The 13,370-nt window shown below is 56.3% G+C and overlaps 3 protein-coding genes across 3 annotated transcripts; all 3 read left to right on the top strand.

Annotated features, from left to right (window-relative positions):
• Positions 1-1,067: 1,067 nt before the first annotated feature.
• snf21 (Chromatin structure-remodeling complex subunit snf21) lies at positions 1,068-5,544 on the top strand (the record flags this gene model as incomplete). Its single annotated transcript, XM_037322206.1, has 3 exons — positions 1,068-1,157; positions 1,250-5,263; positions 5,314-5,544. The coding sequence occupies 3 exons, from the start codon at positions 1,068-1,070 to the stop codon at positions 5,542-5,544; spliced, it is 4,335 nt and encodes a 1,444-aa protein (XP_037179102.1).
• Positions 5,545-6,891: 1,347 nt separating this feature from the next.
• nipblb-1 (Nipped-B-like protein B) lies at positions 6,892-9,699 on the top strand (the record flags this gene model as incomplete). Its single annotated transcript, XM_037322207.1, has 1 exon — positions 6,892-9,699. One exon carries the CDS (start codon positions 6,892-6,894, stop codon positions 9,697-9,699), a length of 2,808 nt encoding a protein of 935 aa, XP_037179117.1.
• Positions 9,700-11,773: 2,074 nt separating this feature from the next.
• his-7 (1-(5-phosphoribosyl)-5-[(5-phosphoribosylamino)methylideneamino] imidazole-4-carboxamide isomerase) lies at positions 11,774-12,619 on the top strand (the record flags this gene model as incomplete). The annotated part of the gene is made up of 2 exons (XM_037322208.1): positions 11,774-12,263; positions 12,333-12,619. 2 exons carry the CDS (start codon positions 11,774-11,776, stop codon positions 12,617-12,619), a joined length of 777 nt encoding a protein of 258 aa, XP_037178792.1.
• Between the last annotated feature and the right edge of the window lie 751 nt (positions 12,620-13,370).

Here is a 13,370-nt window from a genome sequence, read left to right on the forward strand (position 1 = left end):
CAGGGTTCTTCTGCGTGGGGTGGGAAGGGAGCGCGACTGGAGGAAGGAATGAAGCGACGCGCCCCTAGGTGCGACGGAACCATGTATCTTTATTTCATCCTGCTCTCAGGTGCCTGGAAACAAGACCAGAGCCTCAAGCCTCCCGCAATCACAGATGCCAAGCGGCGTGGATCTGGCATTCTCTGGCGGCTGGGACAGGCGTTACGTTAGGCGAAGGTGGCCGGCAAGGCACCTGGCAGGTAAGCTGGTAAGGAAGCACGGAAGGTAGGTACCTTGTAAGTCCGAAGCCAGCCAGTCAAATGAGCAAGCACCTGCCTGCTGCTGCTTCCTGCCTGCGTCGGACCAAGGAAAAAAATGGCCCGAGCGCCCTCGCTTGTATGTAATAAGCCTAGCGCGTGACGCCTCAGGCATCAACATCTTGCTGTGCTGAAAATTACGGGGACCGCGTTTCACAGACCGCACCAACCATCAATGAATCTTGTCGTTGTCCTCACCTCTCCATCTCAACCGGCACCGCGCGCATCGAAAAATCGCCATACCCCCTCTGCAGGCATCGACACCATCTCGAAAAATTGTCCAGCAACCTTTTCGACGCGATTTCCTCGCGCATTACGCTCGAGGCAACGCCCCGACGTCGCGCCTTTCTCCCCAAATCGCATTTTCGCCTCAACCGCGATTGCCCCCTTCCACCCGTTCCCCCCCACGCTTCCATTCGCGGCACCACAGCCCATTAGGTTGGCGGCCAAACTCCATCGTCCATCTCGGTGAACGACATCCACGCGACCGCCGTGTATCTAGTTTCCCCACGGCATCGCGTTTTTCAGCCCGACCCGACGCCGCCGCTCCCTGCCTCGCCGTGTTGTCGACGACGCGCCGGATTTTTCATCACAACCACTATTAGCATTCTAGTCTTTCATTTCGCGACGAGCCCAGCGCGCGACCAACCTTCCACACGGCTCCACTTGTCCACCTACACGAGTCTTCCTGCAAGATAATGCGCACGAGATAGTCCCTGCATCTCTTGAGATTCCAGCAGTCCATAGATTTGCAGCGCATACACTGCCAAAATGGCTTCTGTTCAAGCACCGCCTGCCGTCCAGCTCCCTGGCGCCGGCATGGCAGCCACCACACCTCAACAGGCCCAGGAGATATTTAACGTAAGATCTCTCTACCCATAGTCTGCGATGGGCATGCATCTCTGCGACGGTCAATCCTCTTGCTTTCAATGGATGATGCTAACACGACCCAGAAATTCAAGCAGATGAGAGAAAGTGGCGTCCCGAACACCGATCCCGAATACATCAAGGCCGAACAGTTCGTCTTGTCCTTCCAACAACAAGCCCGTATGCGACAGAAGCAACAACAATTTCTGCAGCAACAGCAGCAAATGCAGCGACAGATGCAACAAGCTGGCCCCAATGGTGCTGTCAATGGCGCGCAGCCTGGCCAACAGCAGCAGCCTCAACCAACACAACCTCCATCATCTACCGCTCTTGGTGCCTCTGCACTGCCGGCACAGACCTCAAATAATGCCGCCGCGTCTGGCTCACCAGCCACTGCAGCCCCGTCTGCTGGACCTGGAGCTGGCCAGTTCAACCCGCAGCAGCTGAGTCTGCTTCGTCAGCAGATTCATGCATTCAAGCTCTTGACAAAGAACGCTGGAGTACCCCTGCCGATGCAGCAGGCTATCTTTGCTCAGCGCGAGCGCCGCAAGGCCATCGCCGCAGAAGCCGCCGCCCATGCTGCTTCATCAACACCAAAAGCGCCATCTCGCGACTCCGCCCAGCCCGGTTCCGCTGCTGGTGAGCCGAAGCCCGAATCTGTGCCAGAGGTTCAAGGTCCAACTTTCAAGACCGTCAAGGCCCCATACGATGACCCTACCTTGGTTCGCAAATCCATCAGTCACTTTGAACACACACAGCGCAAGAACCGCAAGCTTATCCCTGGCCTGTTCCCGACTGGAGTAGACTTCGAACACCTGCGATATGAGCGTGAATTGGTTGTCTTCAACCGCATGAGAGATCGCTATGCCGAGCTGAGAGCTACCCCGGCGAACATTGCTCATTGGGATGCCACCAAGGAGAATGTTGAGCTTGACGACAGTGCCAAGGTTAAAGCCATCATCGAAATGAAGAGTCTAGGTCTCTATGCAAAGCAGCGCGCATTGAGAGATAAGATAGGCCGTTCCATGATGTTCTACGACAACCTCGCTATGACGACTAATCGATCTGGGTACCGCCGTACAAAGAAGATGACTGTTCGTGAGGCTAGAATTACTGAGAAGTTGGAGAAGCAGCAGCGAGACATTCGCGAAAACCGGGAGAAGAAGAGGCACATCGACTTCCTCCAAGCTATTACTCAACATCGCAACGAGATTCAGCAAACCGCATCCAGTCAGCGCAACAAGTCCAACAAGCTCAACAAACTCATGTTTGCACAGCATTACAACATCGAGAAGGAAGAGCAGAAGAGAATTGAGCGCACTGCGAAGCAGCGTCTCCAGGCTCTTAAGGCTAACGACGAGGAGGCTTATCTCAAGTTGCTCGACGAAGCCAAGGATACCCGTATCACCCACCTTCTCAGGCAGACCGATGGTTTCTTGCGCCAGCTTGCTGCGTCCGTCAAGAGCCAGCAACGGAAGGCCCAACAAGAGCAGTTCGACGACGAGATCCAAGAAGAGGAAGAGGAGCCCAGTGAAGTGGATAGTGACGACGAAGAAAGCGCACGGAAGATCGACTACTATGCTGTGGCTCATCGCATCAAGGAAGAGGTCACAGAGCAAGCCAATATTTTGGTCGGTGGTACTCTCAAGGAGTACCAGATCAAGGGTCTGCAGTGGATGATCTCGCTCTACAACAACAACCTCAATGGTATCCTTGCCGACGAGATGGGTCTCGGTAAAACCATTCAGACAATCAGTCTGGTCACCTACCTGATTGAGCGCAAGAAGCAGGAAGGCCCGTACCTCGTCATTGTGCCCCTCAGTACTCTCACCAACTGGACCTTGGAGTTCGAAAAGTGGGCGCCGTCCGTGTCCAAGATTGTGTACAAGGGCCCGCCTCTGGCCAGAAAGCAGCAGCAGGATAAGATCCGCCAGGGACGGTTCCAAGTTCTGTTGACCACCTACGAGTACATTATCAAGGACCGTCCGATCTTGAGTAAAATCAAGTGGTTCCACATGATTATCGACGAAGGCCATCGCATGAAGAACCAGAACTCCAAGTTGACGTCCACGATTCAGCAGTACTACCACACCCGATTCCGCCTTATTTTGACTGGAACGCCGCTGCAGAACAACCTTACTGAACTGTGGGCCATGCTCAACTTCACGCTCCCGACCATTTTCAAGTCAGCTAAGACCTTCGATGAATGGTTCAACACGCCTTTTGCCAACACGGGAGGTCAAGACAAGATGGACCTGACGGAAGAAGAGCAGATTCTCGTCATTCGTCGTTTGCACAAAGTGCTGCGTCCATTCCTGCTTCGTCGTTTGAAGAAGGATGTCGAGAAGGACCTGCCGGACAAGACAGAAAAGGTCATCAAGTGCAAGTTCTCGGCTCTCCAGTCCAAGCTGTACAAGCAGATGGTCACCCACAACAAGATTCTCGTCAGCGACGGACAGGGCGGCAAGACTGGTGCTCGTGGTCTGAGCAACATGATCATGCAGCTCCGAAAGCTTTGCAACCATCCGTTCGTTTTCGACGAGGTCGAAAATTTGCTGAACCCGATGAACGTCAGCAACGATCTGCTGTGGAGAACAGCTGGCAAGTTTGAGCTGCTGGACCGCATTCTGCCCAAGTACAAGGCGACTGGCCATCGTGTGCTCATGTTCTTCCAGATGACAGCCATCATGGACATTATGGAGGACTATCTCAGGTACCGCAACATGAAGTATATGCGTCTGGATGGTACGACCAAGTCAGACGAGCGTTCCGACTTGTTGCGCGAGTTCAACGCCCCCGACTCCGAGTACTTCATGTTCCTGCTCTCCACACGTGCTGGTGGTTTGGGTCTGAACTTGCAGACTGCTGACACTGTCATTATCTACGATTCTGATTGGAACCCTCATCAGGATTTGCAGGCCCAGGATCGTGCTCATCGTATTGGTCAAAAGAACGAGGTGCGAATCTTGCGTCTGATCAGCTCCAACTCAGTTGAGGAGAAGATTCTTGAGAGAGCCAGGTTCAAGCTTGACATGGACGGCAAGGTTATTCAGGCCGGTCGTTTCGACAACAAGTCTACGGAGACAGACCGTGATGCCATGCTGCGAACACTCCTCGAGACTGCCGATATGGCTGAAACGGGCGAGCAGGACGAGATGGACGATGACGAGCTCAACATGCTTCTGGCTCGTAACGACGATGAGATCGGTGTCTTCCAGAAGATAGATGAAGAGCGCAGGAATGATCCAATCTACGGCGACGGACCCGGCAAACAAGCCAAGCCTCGTCTAATGGCTGAGGATGAACTGCCCGATATTTATCTTGGCGACGGAACCGTTATCGAAGAGGAGCAAGAGACCAGTCTGGGACGTGGAGCTCGTGAGCGCACGAAGGTCAAATACGACGATGGTCTCACCGAGGAGCAGTGGCTCATGGCAGTGGACGATGATGATGACTCTCCTGAAGCTGCGGCCGCCCGAAAGCAAGCTCGCAAGGACAAGCGAGAGACCAACAAGCTCAAGAGGACCGCCATCATGAACGCCGCCGAGGCATCGCCTTCCGCTAGCCGCGCCAGCACTGAAGAGGTGGAGACACCGAAGAAGAGGGGCCGCAAGCCGGGCGGCAAGAACCAGGAGAAGCGTAAAGCAGAGGAGGGTGACGATGAGCCCCCTGCCAAGAAGCGTCGCGGTCCCCAGGGCAGACCCAAAGCCGTGTCCGTGTCTGCGGTCGCTGATGTCCCACGTGTTAATCCCCACCAACGTCAAGTCCTGCAGACCAGTCTGCGTGCTCTCTACGATGGCATGATGAATCTCGAAGTCGATGATCCTGAGCCGCCTGAGGAGGAGGATGACGACGAGTCAGTGGCGGGCAAGCGCATTATCATTGGACCGTTCCTGGTACTGCCTCCCAAGCGCGACTACGCCGACTACTACTTGATCATCCAGAACCCCATCTCGATGAAACAAATCGAGACCAAGATCAAGAAGAATCAGTACTACAGCTTGAGCGAGATGCGCAAGGACGTCGATCTGATGTTCAACAACTGCCAGACGTACAACGAGGAGGCATCGCTGCTCTACCAGGATGCCCAAGTTCTTCAGGTTAGTGACGAAGCCCCCGCCGATTGAAATAATTTGCTAACCTTTACCAGAAATTCTTCCATGCAGAGCTTGAAAAGGAGCTTGAGAAGCATTCCGAGCTACGAGAGCTTGAAAGTGAAATAGCGGCCAACAAGGAGGGGTCTGCGGCGCCGAGCGCTAGTGCGAGCGTTGGGACACCTCAACCGACAACCTCTGGCACTAGAATCAAGCTCATCTCGTCAACAAACGGCACGAAAGAAGCAAATGGCAGTGCCAACGGAGCTCAAAGCGATGAGGATTAGGGTCTTCAATTCTGACGTGTCAGTGGTCACAGGAAGGTGATGTTTAATGAACTTTGATGGTCGTTTCTTTTCCGGGTTCGACGCAAGGCACGATGGCGGCGTAAACTGAACGATTCATCTGGTGGCAAGTGCCGGCTGGCTCGAAGACCACGACGTCACTGTCAAACCCTTCTACACATTTTCCAGGCGTAACGGTTAGGGGCGGTTTTTGCAATATGTAAAGGTTACGGCGGAACGGCACTCATACAACAAATACCATGGGCCAAAATAAGGGCCACCGGGGCAAGAGGCTTTCGAATGGAGGATGGCTGACGAGGTACTCTATCCCCGGTTTCACGGCGGTAGAAGCCTCGTTCGCGAGTATGTTAGATTAGCAAGCAATTGTATTTTAATAGATGTGAGCACGATGTATCGGCCGATTCACTTTCTGAAAACGTACCCAAAAAGTGCCCAGTGTGTCATGGCGAATGTCGCGATGTCTCTACACGCCTGTGTCCCTATTGATTGGATTCGACGGTTGATCAATTCGCCCTGAAATGGAGTAGGGAACGCCCCTGTTGGGTTGGGTGTCAATCGTAATTAGTGTTGAAGGCCCCTCCCCCAAGCCAGCAAAGCTCCCCATGATTATTGTTTTTCGTGCGGCCTTAATTTTGGCTTAATAGAGGGGGCTGGGGGCGGTGGTGGTGGTGGTGGTGGGATGGAGCGATCGAGGTTGGTTCGGCGGGCGGGCCGGGGGTGGCGGAGCGCTGACCTCTCTCATCCATCTCTCACGCACCCTCTCACGCACGCTGATCGCTCTCACTGGCAGAAAGCCGCGTGTCGCAAAGCCGCATTTCTACTCTGTACATCTTCTCTCTTTCTGTTTTTCCTCCCTCGACATCTCTGTCGCAATACGCATACATCAACGAAAACCATCGGAGCCAACGTCGCTTTTCATCGGATATCGGTCGCGTTCATCGGCGCTGCACTTTTACAGCACTGCGGCATCGATTCCACTTGGGCTCCGTCTGTCTTTGAAGGGCTTGGGTTGGGCTGGGCTGAGCTGGACTGGAGACGTCCGTCGCACGGTTGATCGCCTGCCTTACCTTGCCTTTTCCTTACTTTAGAGGGAGGGGCCACGGCGCAGAGGGGCGCGCGCGCGCAGCGAGCGCAGCAGGTTTTGAGGGAGACTGCGTCGTGGTGTGCGTTAGGCACACGTACGCACACACCAAACTCTTTTTTATTTTCCCGACCTTTGCTTTGGGGTCTTGCCGTTGCATGCCCGCATTCTAAGGTTTTTATTGGTGTTCGTCAATTGTTGGGAAGGGAAAAGAGTGCCATTGCGTCCGATATCGTGAGACGCTTTAGATGGACCACACGTCCCCGTCCGCCCGCGGCAGCGGTCCGGAGGCCAAGGGTCCAGGACCCGCGGGAGGAGGGCCTGGGGGAGATGGGGTGGGAGCAGGAGTTGCGTCAGTGTTGCCGGACGACATTTCTTCTGCATCTTCAATGTCGGACGAGGAGGATGCGGGCGGATATAGACCGCCGACGCCCCCGCCTCAGAATCACGGGCAGAAGCGGCCCCCGCCGCAGAAGAGGCATTCGCAGCAGCAGTACTCGCCTGTGCCTCCGCCAGCGCCGACACCTTTGCAACCACGAGATTCGTTCGAGCCTGCAAGGGTTGAGAAACGGGAGCGAGAGAGGGACTTGCCCAGGGGGGATCGATGTATCCCCCGGGACCGCGACAGAGACCGGGATCGAGACCGGGACAAGGACGACGACAGAGAAAGAGACAGAGACAGGGAGAGTACTCGCCGCGAAAGGGACTTACCGACCAGCCGTGACAGAGATTGGGACAGCGAGAGCCCGCGGCGTGAAAGAGAGAGCCCGCGACGTGAGAGAGAGAGCCCGAGACGTGAGAGAGACGTCCCAAGAAGCCGCGATAGGGACTGGGACAGGGAAAGCCCACGGCGCGAAAGAGACGTTCCGAGAAATCGCAATAGGGATTGGGATAGGGAGAGTCCGCGCCGCGACAGAGAACGGGACAGTCCGCCGCGAGACTTGAAGAGGCACAGCGTCGCGGTAGACCCCTCGCACCTCCGACGACCAACGGCGCCGCCGGCGAACGAGAGCACCCTCCACCACAACGGCAGCAAACGACAGAGCATCACGGAGCGGCTTATGAGCACGTGGCAGGCGCGCAAGGGAGGTGAGCCGCCGGCGGGGAATTCCCTCACGGCTCCCTCCCGGCGCGCCTCATCCGCCTCCACGGCCGGGGGCAGGTTCAACCCCATCGCCCGCGTGCGCGAGTGGCTCGACACGTGCAACGCGGAGCACGGCGACCACTGCTCCGGCCCGCCGGGGGAGACGTGGCGGCCGCTGTGGCTGATCGACTCCGTCAATCGGTGCCTTGTGAGGGCGCGGGCGACGGACCGGTATATCGCGCTGAGCTACGTGTACGAGCCGCCGCTGCCGAGCACGAGGGGCCCCGTGGAGACGTTGAGGGAGAACCTGGACATGCTGACGGCGAGTCTGGACGATGCGGATATACCGCAGACGATCCTGGACGCGATGTGGCTGGCGAGGAAGGTTGGGGTGAAGTACCTGTGGGTGGACCGGTTCTGCATCGTGCAGGACGACGACGTGGAGAGGGAGGAGTACGTGAAGAATATGGCTTACGTGTTTGCGAATGCGTACCTCACGATCGTTGCTGCAGCGGGGGACGCGGAGAGCGGGCTGAACGCGCTGGTGAGGCGGACGCCGGCGAAGGCGCCGCCGGGGAAGGTGAAGCATGAGGATCTGATCCTTGGGTCGAGGTGGGCCACACGGGCGTGGACGGTGCAGGAGGGGATGTACTCGAGGAGGAAAGTGTACGTGTTCGAGGAGACGGTGACATGGGAATGCCATTGCGAGGTGTGGCAGGGGGCGCCCGGGGCTGGGGGCCGATTCAGCAAGATACTAAAAGGGGGCAACAAGAACGCGCCGTGCCTGGCCCGGACGTTCCCTGCGGCGACGGGGTTCCTGCACCCCGTATGGCCCGACATGGACGAGTACGCGCGGATCGCGATGGACTACAGCTCGAGGCGGGTGACGCTCATGTCCGACACGACAAGGGCTCTGCGGGGCATCACGACGGTCATGTCCAAGTCCTTCGCGGGCGGGTTCGTGTTCGGGATGCCGGTGTGCTTCCTGGACATCGCCATGCTGTGGCAGCCCCGGGCGATGATCAGGAGGAGGATGATGGTGCAGCCCGTCACGGGGATGAATCCGCTCCCGAGCTGGAGCTGGCTCGGGTGGCACTACGACGGGGTTCCCGCGGACATGTCGCTGTGGAGGGCGGCGGCGGATTACGTGCAGGACGCGCCGCCGGTCTCAGGAGGGGGCCGAAAGGAGAAGCGGTTCAAGAGCCCGTACGCGTTCCGGCTGAGGCCGTTGGTCAGCTTCGAGCTTACCGACCGGGCGACGTACACGCGGCTGCCGAACGATGGGCTGATGTTCCGTGACCGGCGGCACCGCAGGACGCAGCCGTTGCCGGCGGGGTGGTCGAGGAGCGGCGGTGGCGGGTTTCGGTATGCGGGGGATCCGGAGTGTGTTTTCCGGTACCCGGTGCCGGTGGGGGAGATGAACGGGCCGGACGCGGCAGCGGTGCCGTTGGGGGATTACTCCATGAACGCGACGCTACTGTCGTTCAGCACCACGGTGGCCTATCTGGAGGTCGACTTTGCGATGGCGAGGAACGCTGCGCCAGTGGATGGCAAAGGTGCTGCCGCCGCCGCGGGGGCTGCTGTCAATGGTGCTTCCGCGGTAGGAATCGCCGGGCCCGGCAGGGGATATGGCGTGCCGCTTGCGATCGGGAACATCTGGTCGCGGACGGGCAAGTGGTGCGGGAACGTGACGGCGCACGACAGCTGGCTCGGCCTGCAGGGGGCGAACCACACCGGGGAGGAGAAGTTGGAGTTCATTGCCGTGTCGACGGCGAGCGAGAGGGGCGGGAGCCACGTGTTTGATATCCAGGCGTTCCGGGACAACATGGACGAGGACGAGATTGTGGACTTTGTTAATGTGCTGTGGGTTGAGAGGGTGGGAGGTGTGTGCTACCGGAGGGGGCTGGGGCATGTCGTGCAGCGGGTTTGGGATGCTGTTGCGAGGGATCGGGTTGAGATATTACTTGGGTAGGGTGTGCCTTTGGCCGTGGGTTGAAAATGAGGTGGAAGTTTGTTCAGATAGTTGTAGTGATCAAGATCTTGGATGGGTGGCCATCTGGGGCGATTTATAATTAGCGGGCGGTTGACTATGGGTTGGCAACGTAGTTGAGGGCACATCTCGGTGATGCCTTTATGTGGCCCACGATGCTTGGCGTTCTGAGCACGGAAACACGCTCTACTCTTCGGATTTCGCAATGACCCAATTAATATGAATCCTGCATGTTCAGTCTCGCCATCTGACTGCCTGTCCTGCTCAGGCATTAAGCCAGACATGGTCGATGCTCATCGATGCCCGACAGCGTTTTGTCTGCCAGTGAATCTAGACGGCGATTGCAGATCACCTCAAAGTCTCGCGGAGCTTACCTCAGAAACCCCAATCATGGATCCCCGCTTGATCCAGGAACGGCGCAGATCCACGTGGTTCATCCCACGTCAATGGTCCGAACCTGGAGCTAAATCTGAAGTTGGGGGGGGGGGGTTCACATGGTAGGATTCAAGATTATCCATTGGATCTGCCCATGAATCCCATGTTCAGGGGATGGGTATTTTAGTCTTCTTTGAGATGTTTTGCATTTCGTGTGCTAGTCGAGCTTGACCGCCTAGATACTTTGCTCACCCTCCCCTCACCGACGGACCTAGCTATGATGTTTGTGCGTGGTATGGGGATTGACTCGTCAGTCCCGACACGATAGGTGGAATGCACACCGTAGTTCCTCTAAGAAATCTAAGGCATTGTGTTACATTGAAGCTCAGGTGGACTTGGCCTTTTGGAAGAAAGCTGCATTGCTGTGGTCTTGCTGCTCTGCTGCGCTGGGGTTCCTCGCTGGATGGCCGCATCTTACAATGACGTCAAACCAGCCCCCGTGCCAACACTCACGCCGAATAAGGCGACGACAAGAGGGCAACACACCTCACTCCCGCATGCTTTTTAAACTCAAATGCCAACCCAGCAATTCTGTATTGGTTGTGACCTTGATAGATTCATTTAGCTGCGCAATCCACTAATGCTGGAATGCCACGCGTTCAGTATCTCGTCAGAGGTTAGGCCATCAGCAGCGCGAGCGCTTCATTCAATCGTTCAGCGGTGCAATTTAATTGACCACGACAAAAGGGATGGCTATGGCTTGGCCCGACCAAAAGTTTGTGACTTATGTGTCGGTACTCAGCACTAAATGTCGGTGGGCAGCAGAAAGGAGTGCCCATGGGATGGGACAAAAATCACTACAGCTCTTATTTGTTTTGGCCCAGGCTGACGCCTAACTCATCTGTGTGATTGAGACACATTATCCACGACCAATTGCCAAACTACATCACCGTGCAAAAGAGATTGGTATTCGCACGAATACGTAAAAAACTGATCGTGGCAGGGCTCGAACCTGCGACCTCTCGCGGACATCAATGTGAGGCGAGAATCTTAACCAACTAGAACACACGACCTTGTTGAAATTTTCGGCCAATTCTGAGCCTGAGTTCCCTTGCAGAGCGCGCTGGCTTGATTACAACGAGATTTTGTTGACCTGGACCTCATTGAGCCGAACAAAACCGCAACATCCTCTGGAACAACTACAAATGCTTTTGCATGAGCTGAGAAACTCAATGGCAATCATCAATTGACAAAGGGAGAGAGAGCTTCCCTATTCATCTGGTTTTTGCTCTTAGTTTTAGTTGCGAGGTTGATCGCTGGATGTTGCTTCATAACAAGCGTCCAACTTCTGCTCAATAGGGCACATCACATATCCGTCTTCAAAACATGTAAATCATCCCAGTCTCGATCACAGGTGAGCATTGAGAATCAGTAGTTCTTGATAGAAGCTTGCTTTGACTGAAATCAAAGCATTGAAAGCAGCTCAAAGATCACAACAGCTTTGCACGCTGATCCAAAAAGTTAGGCCGGTACCGGGGCGAACCCCACCACCCACGCCAAACCTGAACAGGAGGGGTTGAGTTCAGTGGACAACAGCGGATCCGTGGTGACGCATCTCGAAGAGGAACCTTCTTCAACACCTTTCAGCCACGGCTTAAAAAGCACACAAATACACGCAGATATGACTCGATTCAGGCCGTGTATAGACCTGCACGCGGGGCAGGTCAAGCAGATCGTCGGCGGCACGCTGGACAGCACGACGGCAGAGCTCAAGACCAACTTCGTGTCGACGCACCCGCCGGCCTACTTTGCGAAGCTCTACCGGGACAATGACCTCATGGGCGCGCATGTGATCATGCTGGGGCCGGGGAACACCGAGGCCGCGAGGGAGTCGCTCAAGGCGTGGCCGGGCGGGCTGCAGGTCGGCGGAGGCATCAACGACGGGAACGCGAGGGAGTGGGTTGAGGCGGGCGCAGAGAAGGTCATCATCACGTCGTACCTGTTCCCCGAGGGCCGGTTCAGCCAGGAGAGGCTGGACGCGGTGCTGGAGGCCCTCGGGGGCGACAGGAGCAAGCTCGTGATCGACCTGAGCTGCCGCCGGCGCGGGGACGATAGGTGGTTTGTGGCTATGAACAAGTGGCAGACCATCACGGACATGGAGGTCAACGCAGGTTGGTTTTCACGTTTGAATCAATCAGTTGCTGAAGAAGTGGCTGACTGAGGTAAACACATTTTTCCAGAATCTATCAAGCAGTTAGAGCCGTACTGCTCCGAGTTTCTTATCCACGCCGCGGACAACGAGGGTCTGCAGAAGGGCATTGACGAGAAGCTCGTGGAGAGGCTGGCGGAGTGGTGCAGCCTGCCGGTCACGTACGCAGGCGGCGGCAGGAACCTCGAGGACCTGGAGATGGTGAAGAAGCTGAGCAAGGGCAAGGTGGACCTGACGATTGGCAGCGCGCTGGACTGTTTCGGTGGCAACGGGGTCAAGCTGGAGGAGTGTGTGGAGTGGAACAACGGCCAGCAATGAGGCAGTAGGGTAGCAGTCATATCAAAAAAAAGTTTTTGGGACATTGAAAAGACACCTCCCTCTGTCTTTCTCGCAGAGTTGTTGAGATGACAGGCGTCACATTCGGGTGGGTGACCGTGCGGCTGGGACGAGTGCGGCGGCGTTGAGTCGTTTCAGCCAGTGCGCCGCTAGAAAACCGGAAGAGAAGGCGGAAGAGGAGGTAGAGAAAAAAACAAAAAAAAAACGAGTTAGTTTAGTTTCCAGTTGTAAAGTAAAACACACGATACTCTTCTTTGTTTGGTGCCCGTGGCGATACGATGAGGCTAAGGGGACTAAGAGGGCCCATTTCTGCGAGATTTACGTACATGTGTACGTACATGGAGATGCACGATCGATGATGTGATTCCGGCTGGGCATTTATTCTCCTTCGTATCCGATCTTCCCCTCTCTCGCCGGGGCTGAGGAGGATGACAGAAGGAAGAAGAGGGGGAGGCAGTGGAAGGGAGGGGCAGCCCAATGGGATGGGGGCAGATGGTGCACCTGGCTCGTGGAGAGGTAGACAGTGAGGATGGAGAATGGAGACGTAGACTGGAGACTGGAGGCGTCTGGACATGGGATCTTGACAGGAGGAACCACAAGGGGAGGGAGGGGGGGTCAGTCAGTTGCGGCGCGGCGCACACCGGCCCTTGGGAAAAGAGCAATGGCTTTTGCGCCGGCGGGGGCGGGGACGCAGATGGTGCAGCTTCTAGGAACAAAGTCCGGGCGATCAATT

This window comes from Colletotrichum aenigma, assembly GCF_013390185.1.
Source record: "Colletotrichum aenigma strain Cg56 chromosome Unknown KSG_Cg56_contig04, whole genome shotgun sequence".
Lineage (NCBI taxonomy): Eukaryota > Fungi > Ascomycota > Sordariomycetes > Glomerellales > Glomerellaceae > Colletotrichum > Colletotrichum aenigma.